The sequence below is a fragment of the Barbus barbus genome (genome assembly GCF_936440315.1).
Source record: "Barbus barbus genome assembly, chromosome: 1".
Taxonomy (NCBI): Eukaryota; Metazoa; Chordata; class Actinopteri; order Cypriniformes; family Cyprinidae; genus Barbus; species Barbus barbus.
In genome coordinates this window covers 20,841,196-20,854,216 of record NC_136729.1, presented here as the reverse complement: position 1 = coordinate 20,854,216, position 13,021 = coordinate 20,841,196, and the positions used below count along the sequence as shown (strand labels likewise).

Here is a 13,021-nt window from a genome sequence, read left to right as displayed (position 1 = left end):
TATTTTCACTTTGTATTTGTCAGTGGGACAACTTTGACAGGTTTGTCTCAGACACCAATGATGTGTTCTTTGTCTCTTGTCTCCATCTGTAGTCTAGCATCGTGGTGGAAGTGCCTCCTTATCACAGTAAGACGGTCACTTCAGCAGTGCAGGTGCAATTCTACGTGTGCAATGGCAAACGGAAAAGGAGCCAGTCACAGCGCTTTACCTATCTGCCAGGTACGTATTCAATACCACATTACAATCCATTGCATATCACGTCACTTATTTCCTAAATGATATTAGAGCTCAGTAGTTGTTGCTTTTCATTAAGCAGTTTCATACCTTTACCTCATAATGAATGAATGATGCATTTATATAGCGCTTTATTGTGTATTGCTGTACACCCAAAGCGCTTTACAATCATGTGGGGGGGTCTCTCCTCAACCACCACCAGTGTGCAGCATCCACTTGGATGATGCGACAGCAGCCACAGTACAACGGCGCCAGTACGCGCACCACACACCAGCTACAGGTGGAGAGGAGAGAGAGTCATTGAGCCAATCAAGTGTATGGGGATTATTAGGAGGCCATGATAGACAAGGGCCAGTAGATGGAATTTGGCCAGGACACCGGGGTTACACCCCTACTCTTTACGAGAAGTGCCATGGGGTTTTTAATGAACACAGAGAGTCAGGACCTCGGTTTAACGTCTCATCCGAAAGACGGTGCTTTTTGACAGTATAGTGTCCCCGTCACTATACCGGGGCGTTAGGACCCACACAGACCACAGGGTGAGCACCCCCTGCTGGCCTCACTAACACCTCTTCCAACAGCAACCTAGTTTTCACCGGAGGTCTCCCATCCAGGTACTGACCAGGCTCAACCCTGCTTAGCTTCAGTGGGCAACCGGTCTTGGGCTGCAGGGTGATATGGCTGTGGCCATAGTTTATATGCACTACTGTTCAAAATTTTGGGGTCTGTAAGATTTTTTTTTTATCCCTGTAATGGTAATAGCATTAATCCTGTCTTCAATGTCACATGATTCTTCGGAGATCATTCTAATATAATGATTTGGTGCTTAAGAAACATTTCTTACTATCATCAGTGTTGAAAACAGTTTTTGTAGAAACTTCTTTTCTTTTTTTACCCTTGTATTCAGGATTTTTTTTTTTCCAATTTCTATAAAAAAAAAATAATAATCTTACTCCAAGCCTATGAATGGTAGTTTATGTAAGTGCATAATGGCAAAAAAGTTGAAAAACAAAAGTAATTTACAGATCCTGAGAGCCTCAAATGTTAAAATTGTATTTTGCTCGATTAAAAATAAGCTTGGTGTAAAATGTTTTTGTAAGTAATTGCATTTTACAGTAAAAATAAGCATCTGTAATCAATAATCTGGTCTTTATTAGTAATTAAATATAAAATAAGCAATATGAAATATATTAAGTCGTTATACATATTCAAAATATATACATATACACATTATTGCAGATTGGAATTTGTGACAACTGTAACTTCGTGTCCACCTTACATCAAGTATTGTGTCTGAGTCTGGCCTCACAGCAATCATGTGACTCAATTTCATACAAAATAGTTTTCTTGCTAACTTGACATAACAGTAACAAGAATGGCATACATGTGGGTTTTCACAGCAGAGTCACCCGTTTGATCATGCCAGCGTTCCTCTGCACCGTGCACCAGTGTGGTTAGGGATGAGGTTGTTCCAGTTAAGCACCTGGTAACCGCTCATGTAAAATAATTTAAAGAAAGAATCAGCATGATTTACATGTGGCTGGAGGCATGAAAATCTAGGGTTTTCAAGAACTAGACCCCTTCAGTGTCTTTGTCTTTCTGTTTTTCTCACTGTCATTAAACGCTGTCATTCTTTTTCCATCTCCCATTGGCTTCATCTGTCTTAATAGTCATATTCTGCAGAATTACTTTGCATTTTAGAAGATTTTCCCCTATGATAAGTCTGTTGAATGATGAGGTGGATGATTCACATGGCTATTATAATTTCTCACACATGTTGAGTTGACATGCATTACATCAGGACGTTAATAGTTCTGCCTTTGAAATTGACATTGAACATCTGATGAAATAGACCAAAATGCAGGGTATTGTAAAAGTCGACATCTAATTATAGCTTATAGAGTTTCTAATAAAGTGTATTCGTGTGTGGTTCTCATAGCAATAAGCCGGTTAGGTATTAATTTCCCAAAGTGAGTCAAACCGAAAAACAGCGTTGGCGTAATTAAAGCACACGTGAGCAACTTTTTTGGTGTCTTTATCTCTGAGTTGCATGCTAACCTGTTGAAGAGATTGAGAACAAAAAGAGAGGGAGAGTAAGAGAGAGAGATAGGCCCAGCCTCCCGCCCACCCTCTTCGCTCCACAAAGCACCCACTCAAATTAGGGTTTCCTGTTTTCCACACTAACCCGTGGGGCCTTAGCCAATCAGACAACGGCACTGGCAGCCAATATTCTGAACAGGCAACGCGACTGTGGTTGCCATGTCATCGGCCCGCTGAGAAAGTGGCATGGCAGGGGGAAGGGCTGAGGTGCTGTGTTGTTAGACTAGAGCCAGACTCTTCATGTGAAATTAATTAGCTGTCTGATGTGATGAGCAGAGATCTTAATCCAAATTAAAATTAAATACAGTGTGAAAGCTGTTGGGCCTGTGAGGAAGTAGTTTGTAATGAACTTAACTGAATGTATGAGGCTTCTTTGTTGGTCACAAATCCACCAGCTTTGGTCCAAAATGCATTTGGAAATGAATGGTATTAGCTGTTTATTAACTGAAACCAAACTTTTTTCATATGCATTGTAAGTACACAGTGAGTAACACCAGACTCAAATGCATTCACACTCTCTCCCACACATTGTCGCCACTTACTCTTCATATCAGGAAACTGCAGTTTTACCACAGTAATGGCCTTGCAGCAGCGTATGAGCTGTGAACTGGATTTTGGTTCCCATTTGGAGCTATGCTGGAGGGCAGACAGCATTCTTCAGTTCCCAAATTCCACACTGGTTTACATGGCACTCAAGCAGGCAACATATGCTCTCTTAGAGTTCACGGCAAGTAAAAATATCCCCCACTCATCCGGGCCAGGGAAATGGCAGATCAGGAAATGGGTTACTGAATACTGTGTTGCTATTACTCATTGTCTGCTTGTTTGGAGAGGAGAGGAGAGGAGAGGAGAGGAGAGGAGAGGAGAGGAGAGGAGAGGAGTTTGGAAATACTGATTCAATGAAATATGTGCAATTTTTGTATTGGCCATAAATCTTGAATGGTTACATACAGTTAGTCATATAATGTTGCTGTCAGTTTTATTGGAAATGGGAAATTGGACAAGAGTTCATTAGTGCTGTGACTCTATTAAACTTTCAAATAAATTGTCAAATCCGTATGGTTAATCAGTTTGGCATGCTAATGTAATGCCATTATAAGATCTCAGCAACTCTCAATATGATAACAATAGAAGTATAAATAAAAATACATATTTTATTGATATTACTGAAATGTACCAAAGATGTTAAACAAGATAATTACTGTTCAGGCTAATTCAGTGACATTTTATTGCTAACAACGCATGAAATCTTAAGATTTTCATGTCAAGTTTTCTCTGCCTTCCTTTTTTCACCCATGTATTTCTCTCTCTTTCTCTCTCCACCCTTGCAGTACGGGTCAAGCAGGAACATAGGGATGATTTGGACTCCCCTGCCGTGCCACCCATGTCCATGCCTCTGGTCCATGCTGCCAGTTTGGTCTGTGCTCAGCCGCTGTCTTCCCCAGAGCACTCCCACCCACCAGACGGCCTTCTGTCCAGCTCCCCACGTGGCCTGGCTGCAGGCCTGCACCCTCTCCAGGCCCCCTGCGCCCCAATGGGCTCCCCAACTCTTCCCCACCTGCCCCACCTTCAGGCTCAAGGGCTGAATGCACCTCCCGAATGCCAGATGCCCTTCCACCCAGGCCCTGCTGCCACTGCAAGGCCGTCTTACCCTCCCATACAGCACAACATGCACTTCAACGGCCAGCACAGCCTTCCTATGACTACGGGCTCCCCACAGGCATACGACCAAATGCCCTTCCATGCCGACCCGGCTGGGTGTCACTCCCTGGGTTTGGGGATGGTGTATGGACCGGCTTCTTCAACACCCACCTCTGTAGTGCCTCCGGGGCCTGGCTCCAGCCCTAGCCATGCAGCCTGTACGGGTAACAACCAGGTCATGGCTCACTCTACCCCTCACCTTCACTCTCTAGGTTACCACTGCACCACTCCAGGGCAGGTACCGTCACCCACCCACACACTGGGACAGCCGGCCCCACAGCTCCAGCATCCCCTGGTTTACCATCCAGCTGGGCAGCGGTCCGCCTCCTGCCCCACAACCTCCAGTGCTCCTGCTCATATGGTGCCATCTCCCCACTCTGGGCCCTCGTCCCCCCAACTCCATTCTCTCCCTTACCACTCACCCACCTCCCCGTCTCCTACATCTAACAGCCCCCTGGGGCCCATGGCACTCTCTGGACAGCCTTCTCCCCAAGCTAGCAGCCCTGTCCTGGCTGGCTTGTCCCCTTCAGGTCCCTTGGTGCACCCGTTGACCCAACAGGGAGAGAGGCTGAACATCAAACAGGAGCCAGAGGATAGAGAGCCCACCTTCCGTACCATCGGCCTACAGGATATTACACTTGATGATGGTGAGTCTTTGCACTTTGTTAAACAATGTTTATTTAAATTTTTTTTTATTTTTATGAAACTTGTGACCACTGCAACTTGCAGTTCGGTGTATGGGAAAAAATTTTTAACTTGAAATTGTTCCTCAACAGGACAAAGCAATATTGATACAATTCACCTTTACATTATAGGTATTTAAAGCCTATGGAACTTGTTACTAAAACTTTGTTTTAATATACTAATCTTAGCATATAATATAGCATTGACTTTTGACTGGGGAACTCCAGGTTACATTTGCTTTAGCTATGATGACCAAACCTACATTGCATGAGCAGTGTTTCCCCTGCCATTATCTTAGGGGCGCGGCCCGCCCTCCCAACGGCACCCCCCGCCCCCCTTGAAGGTCAAGTTAATTTTATTTAATTTTATTTTCTCTATAGCGCCAGATCACAACAAAAGTCATTTAAAGTTACCTTTCCAATAGAACAGGTCTATACCTTGTTCTTTTATTAAACAAACTAAATAGCCTTACGTTATTTGTCTTATTTACACGACGGCATGTTATTTCTGTCTCTAAAGTTTGTTTGCTACTCATACAGAAGCGCGCGTGAGGCTTGCGGTGATATTAACGTCTGCCGCCTCACTAAATGAGGACATAAATACAGAACAACATCTCCAGAACTGCTCTGAGAGTCACTTCATGAGCATTTTACCGTTTGATTTGAGTAAAACTATGCTCATATCATATACACAGAAATGTAAAGGCATTCACGGCAACCCGTCAAAATAAAAGTTTGGGTTTCAATTGTAGACATTGCGGCAGAAATATATTCCTATTGTTCAGCAGAATGTATGCAATAGCCTACTAAAATGATTAAACTCTTATTTTTAAGGAATAATCATAAAACATGTCTTCAGTGTTTTAATTGTAATAGTAAATCCCCTTTATTTTCCCCAAAAATTAGACTTTTTAAATTTTTATTAATTAAAAGAAATTTTGTTTTTATGCGGGGAAAAAAAACCGAACACCCCCCCCCCCCCCCAAAAGCCATAAACCTAGGGGAAACACTGCATGAGTCCTTGTTTTTTCCCCTGGTTGTGTAGTACTCACTGTAATAATTACCTCTTTATTCACTTTATTCATATATGGTCATTTATGGTTATTAGAGTAATTTAATCGGTCTACTAGTCTGTGAATAATACATTAAGGGTTGAATATATATGTGTGAATTTGTGCAGTAGTAACTTATTTATAACAGGAAATAGTAGAACAAGAACATTAGAATGTATTAAACAAGTAAATGCTTCATTTACTAAAATGAATTTGCATGCACAAGTTGCCTGGGGCATTACAGTGTTTGGCAGTTCCCAGATCTTAAGAGTGTCATGACACAGGGTGAATTCATTACACCAGTAATCCTTCTTAGCAGAACTATGAGGCCTAATGTCAGTAGTGTGGGGGAGGGAAGCAGAGAGACTGTGTTTGGCATTACATTGCATTACTGAACCTTATTCATCTCACTGTTTTTGCATTATGTAGTATATGCATACTGTGCATAGTATGCATAATTAGCATAGAATACTCAAACGAACTACTGAATTTGATAGCTGACAGCAAGAATACACTACAGTATATATAGCATGCCTTCATAATACAGTGAGCTCAGTATGACCTTCTATTTTCAGTGTGTTGAATGAAGCAGATGTCACAAACTGCAATTTTAATATACACTACCATGTCAAGAAGCCACTTTTGCTCACCAAGGCTGCAATTATGTGATCGAAAATACAGCAAAACCAGTAATGTTGTGCATTATTATTATTATTATTATTATTTAAAATGACTGTATTTAAATAATTCAGTTTTGTATTATACAAAATTATTCACCCTTGCTGAATAAAATTATTAATTTCTTCAAAAATAAATTAATTAATCCTACTGACAACAAATTTTTCAATGATAGTGTATGTAGCCATTTTTATTTTTGTGACGTTGTCACCAGTCAAAGAATTACATGCATGTAATGAGTTCATGTGGCAGCATGAATCATACAGTAGCATACTAGTTAATTTTTGTTTTTAAAAATATACAGTATTCAGTGTGCACTGTGCAGCATACAGTAAGCAGTACACTAGTATTCCATTCCAAGCATAGCCAGAGCGGGAGAGCTTGTTTCTCAACTTCTGTTTATGTGGATATTTTTTGCTGATGGTGTGTTTATGTGAGAATTTCAGACAACAGACCACAATGGATTCCTTATTCACAACTCAGCTATTTATTATTGAAAATTCAAATGCTTTGTGGACTGTATCACTTTGAACCTGGTGCTCTATCGTAGTCGATCATTTTTTTTCGTGGATGGCTGATGAAAGAGTTCAGGCTAATGCTATAGTTCATCAGCACAGATTTCAGCAAAATCGTCATGTTTTTAAGATACGGATCCTGGACCAGAATGTGATCATGGGGAGTCACTTCTGCTTTCTGCCGTTCTTCAGTTACATATTCAAGTGTGCAGTCAGACAGAGTTAATGAACAGCTTGAGTCACTCAAATTAGACGTGTGCGCGTGTGTAGTGAAGTATGAGTCTAGAACAGGGTTCCTCAAATCTTACCCTGGAGGTCCAATCTGCTGCAGAGTTTAGCTCCAACCCTGATCAAACTCATCTACCTGTGATTTTCTAATGAACTTGAAGACTCTGATTAGCACGCTCAGGTGTGTTTGATTAGGGTTAGAGCTAAACTCTGCAGGAACGGTCCAGATTTGAGGATCCCTGGTCTAGAAGGATGCAGAATTTAACTGAGTAATTAAAACTGCCCTCACTATATGTAGTGTACACACACACACAATTCACACTCTTGGCCAGCTGCATACTAATTCACAGATGTGCACAAGCTAATTCACAGTTTCAAATCACACACTAAAACAAGACACATGGTTACACGCATACACGCTCAATATTTCAGAGTAGGTATGCTCAGCCACACTAAGTATTCACTGCCTACATGTTGCTCACATGTAGCATTAGATGTCCTCATAAATTCAGTGTGTGAGATGGGATGGAGTTGAGCCTTTTTAAAAGTGAAGTTTTGAACTGATTTCATCAGGGACTGTATCCTCCCTAAAGCACACACTATAAATAGGGTCTGTGTCATTCTGACTGTAGTTCTTGAGCACTGCGAGTTGTTAAGGAGGTCAGAAATGAACTGCAAATAGAACAGAACACAGCTCCAGTCGCCGACATAAACCACTAAATCACTACTAGTGAAATGTACAGCATGTTTGCTAAAGCATTGCGATAGGCCTATTTAATGAATAAACTGAAAAATTATGAACACAATTTGGAAAAATACACACATTTATACAAAATTATTTACTAGTTTGCATATAATATTGTGTATTAATATTATTATTATTATTGCATTTGAATATAAACTATGGCTATCACTACTGTTACTAAAGCATTACGACTTATTACTTTAAAGCATTGTTGAATTTATTGAAACCATATAAAAACAATTGAGAAAAATCCAAATAAAATAAAAAGAAAAAATCAAATGTCACAGTAATAATTCATAAATATATTTAAAAAACATTATTTATTCATTGATGCATGGATTGTGATTGTTTACAACAGGGGTGTCCAAGCTACAGCCCGCGGGCCATCTGCGGCCCGCTATCACTCCTGTGGCGGCCTGTGAGGGATTTTAAAAATTTATACGAATCTGCAGAGGTGAGCAAACTATGGGCGTTTTCATCCAGGCTGTGAGGCATTTGTTCCAAAATAGCTATTTATATCAGTAAAATCCAATAGATGGCGCTGTAGCCTGTAGTGCAGTATATAACCCCTGATTTACACCGTCCCGCCGCTCCAGTCGATCCGCGGCACGTTTCAGAAGCGGCTCTCCGCACGGCTTCACTAATGATAGGCGCCTAGTCTATTTTTGACGGATGCACGTTCAATCCACACAGCAAATACAAAATATAAAGTCAAAATAGCTATATACACTACAAAACTGGCACAATTATAAATAAGTTACATGTTTTAAAAATGGGAAAGTGTTTATTTGTTTTGAAAAATGCCTTGTATTGGAACTGTTTTAAAAATGCTTAAAATGCTCTGTAGACTTTTCAGTATCAAAACAAATGCCAGTGTTATGCTCCTGCTCACGGGCACTGTAATTTCCAAACATTTCTTTTTTTTCAAAAACTACAGCGTTTTTTTTATCTGAAACGTGAAGCGATTTCCAAGGCGACTTCTATAAAGCAATCAAGGTCAAGCGCAAAGCGAGCACATTAGGATTGGTGATGAATTTTCTATTCTGAACACTGATAAATTTACAGGATTTTTTGTGGTGTAGGGAATATAAATACATTTTTCTAATGTTTGTAAACGTTTTGTTTATTTTACATTATTTCTGAATGAAATGATAAAATGTGTCTTATATATAGACTTGCACACCAATACAACTCATCTGTGTGTCATAAAGTGCTCATAAAAATAGGTAGAGATGGTACAAGAATAGAACTGCCATGCATGTACAAGTATTACAGTACAGTACAGTAGTAAGTTAGTGTCAATTTAGAATTAAAAAGAAAAAGAAAATCAAAGCTTCATTTGTCATACATATATTATGCGGCCCCTCACTTAATGTGGAAAACTTGATGTGGCCCTCGAGTCAGAACGTTTGCCCACCCCTGCTTTACAATATTCCATAAAGTAATATAAATCTGTATCCTATTATTATTATTATGCTTATTGTTTATTGCATTTAAATATAAACTTGCTCATTTTTTCTCGCTCTGTTCATAAAAGAGCAATGAATCACTCGTCATGGTTAACTGTAAGAGCTCTGCAGCTGGCTGAGAGTTTCACTAGATTTAAATGTAAGTTGATGTATCAGTCAGACTCTGCAGTTCTTAATCACAGTTTCCTGGCACTTTTATGGCCCCAGATACTTCAGTTCCATTTGATGAATCACTTTTCAGCAGAATTCAGTGGTTGTCAGTGGCAGTGCACTCTGATCGTTTAGCGTAAAACCCAGTGTTTGTTTACAAATCGCACTGGCTTTCATTTCCAAAGCCGTTTTAATACTCCTGACTAGTAGTTTACCGTAGGCAGGAATCCCACTTGATATTCCGGTCCTATTGTTTATATTCCAGGTTTGTGTGGAGCTGGTGCTGCCACTGGGTAGATTAAAGTTTATTTATATAGAAAGCTAATATTTAAGGGCTGGAACTGTTTTGGGTTTTTCATGGACAAATAAGAATCGTCCGTACAGCAGTGTGTGTTTGTGTGTGTGAACAGATGGCACAGGTGATGTCAAAGACACTTTGCAGGTGGTGCTGGGGAGGGGCTACAGACAGACTGACAGATGGAAGACAAAAGAAAACAGGGAATTGACAAGCACACACACTCTCAAACAGAACGGTCAAAGAAGGACTGGAACGTAGGAGATGCAATCCAAATGTTAAAAGACTATTGTCATTTGAGTAATCTTCTTGTGCCATTGCATATCCTGTATCTCTCAACATGATATCCGTGATTAAGTGTAGACTGCTTATGTGCTGAGTGAGCCGTGTGTTGTGTGTGTTAGACGAGCATAAGGAGTTTGGGTGCCATATTTTCCTGATGAGTTTGGACTGGTTCCCTCGTGCTGAACAGAAGGAGCAGTGTGTGTCAGTACTTACAGGAGACTTGGTCTCTTTTCTCTTGTCTTATCTCTTCCTTCTACTCTTTTTCATGTCAATTGTGTTTAATTACTGTCCTCCCAGAGGTCTGTGTTTGAGATGTGTACGCAGGCGTGTGCTTGTGCTCCTTTGTTCTCGTGGATGTCTGTGTGCAGCTGCCACCCCGGCGTGAGTGCACTGATCTGGGTTAATAATAGGCAAAGCCTGCTGTCTTCGGGTCTTGTAGCCCTGTCGTACTGTACACACACACTCTTTGTGTCCTAGAGCTTATATCTTGTCACTCTGTTTCTGTCAAGGGATGAGAGTTGATTTTAACGTTTGGAATTCACCAAAGTAACGATCGCATTTGTCAATGATATGATGGTCTGATTTCTGTACTACTCCTTATATAATGTTCTGCCCTCATCCGTCTGTTTGTGTCCGTTTCCCTCTTTCCGTTTGTGGGTACGGAAACTTCAACGTGTAACACATTCCAGGTCTGTAGACTTTAGCCAGTGGTAAATGACTGTGTCAAATGAATAACACAAATTCTCTCATCTCTGAGGGAAAAAGAGAGCCTGGAAGGGAAAAAACAACTCTGGGCCCAAAGCTGCCTGCTCATTAAACACAATCAGAGAACTCTTCTGAAAGCAGTGGAAACCTAGTTTTGTGTCATCTTTCCGTACAATTACAGTGTCAGGAACGTAATTTTGAGGTCTTGGCACAGGCGGGCAGTGGCGTTGTGGTCGGTCCAGTTTGCATTGCTGTGGTGTTTGGCGGCAGAGATGTGGCGTGGTGCAAAGATCCTTGGGAATTAATGTGACACGGGTTCACTCTGACCAGGAAACTCCAGCTCAGACTTGTTTGTTCTCTGCCATGCCATCTTCACCCTATGTGTGTAATTTGGGTGCTGGGACAAATCTCTGTTCTATGTTTTATTTTTGGTTTCTGTATTACTCTTGATAACTCTAGTTACAGGGATAGTTTTTTCCATGTTATTTATTTATCAAAACTGTTTGGTTGCCAACATTGTTCAAAATATCTTTTTGTTCCACTGAAGAAAAAAGAGGTAAAGAGAGTAAATGATGACAGCATTTTCATTTTGGGATGAACTATCCCTTTAAGATTAAGTTCAGTATTATTGTTTGCTCTTATTGCTTGTGTCTCTCCTTATTTGTAAGTCGATTTGTATAGAAGTGTGTTCTGCATAATTTTGTTTTAAATGGCATAATTAGAATTTTGCATATATTTGTTTTGTGGGGAAAATTCTCTAAAGTACATCTCCTTTTATATCTCTAAATTATTGATTCAGAGTTCCATTTTGAATCTGGTTATAGAACAAAAAGATGTATTTGAGTGGAGGAGGGAGACCTGAATAATTCTGCTAAGAACTGCAACATGGCTGTGTATGCACTTTGTGGTTTGATCTTGTCATTTTTGCTGTAAAAATGTGCTTCTCCCTAACTTTCGCTTAGAACGTTTTATTTTATTCACCTGGGGTAATCTACCGTTTTCTTTTTCAAACTCACTTGATGAGCTCCTAAATATTTTTTTGTTTTGCATAATTGAAAAAACTTCACGGTCAGGCGTGCTTTAGAACAATCTAGTTTTTTACGGCACCTGCATTGCTGTTTTGCCCCATGGCTACGCTGTGCTGATTGTTAAAGCCAATGACTAAACATGTTAAAGAGGTTGCTGAGGCCTCCGGTCAAAGAAAATGGGGATGAATCACTAACTGACACTTTAAATGGGGAATCCACAATATGATTCACAGATCAAACTGACTGCTCCCTTGTACTTTCTCAGACACTTTTTGTCTCGTTCTTTTTTGCACTCTCTTTTTTTAGAGTTGTTTTAAAAAGTAAGATTTGCAGTGGAGTTTTCTGGATACCGCTGCCAAAGTCAAAAAGGCTGAGGGGAACACAAATGAAAAAGTAAACACAGAGATCGCCCTCTCATTGCCCATGTCCTAAACACGCACTAGATTTCACATTTCACGCTCTGTACTTTTGAAGTTACAGATCAGATCATTTAAACATCTGACATGTTTTTTTTTCCTAAATGGAACGGGGGTTTGCTATCAGTTGCTCTGGCTGATGAGGTCAGTCTTACCTAGTATAATACTTTCCATCATAACACAACACATTCGCTGCTTTCAAAATAGAAAAGAAAATGTATATATCGCCAGGATCTCACCTACAATGGAATCATGTTTCCTTGAAAATTGGCACTACATAATTTTTAACTTAATTTATAAATACAGATTTAAATGGTGGTTTATGTGATTTTTATTTTTAATATCCAAGTTAAATATATACCATAAAACTATCCCAGAATTTATCTTAAATTAAGCTGTCACTTAGTAAGGCTAGCTATTGTGGAACCAAATGTTGGTCGTAAATTTGTAAAAAAATATTTCCTGTTATTTAAAATAAAAAAATATCTGACCCAGTAGGCAGTGATGACCGCCTTTCTCAACTGATGCCTCCGTTAACGGTCAGCCAGTGCAGTGGCTTGTCCAGTGATTCACAGTCTTGGGGCAGCACCGTCAAACGATATCATTTACCCCAGCTCAAAGCTTTGCTGTCAGTGAGCTCTCAGCCTCAGACCCTGTATATTATATGTTAATAAGGGATGGCCCCTTCCACTCATCCAAAGAGGATCCCCTATTTAAAGACTCTATGCTGAGACTCG

At 40.2% G+C, this 13,021-nt stretch overlaps 1 protein-coding gene across 1 annotated transcript in view; it reads left to right on the top strand.

Annotated features, from left to right (window-relative positions):
- Positions 1-13,021, top strand: part of LOC306872122 (nuclear factor of activated T-cells, cytoplasmic 3-like) — a 94,492-nt gene that overhangs the window by 75,372 nt on the left and 6,099 nt on the right. Inside the window, exons 8-9 of the mRNA XM_079420529.1 lie at positions 93-219; positions 3,666-4,682. Of these exons, the coding sequence (XP_079276655.1) occupies positions 93-219; positions 3,666-4,682 (1,144 nt within the window). The remainder of the gene's footprint in view (positions 1-92; positions 220-3,665; positions 4,683-13,021) is intronic.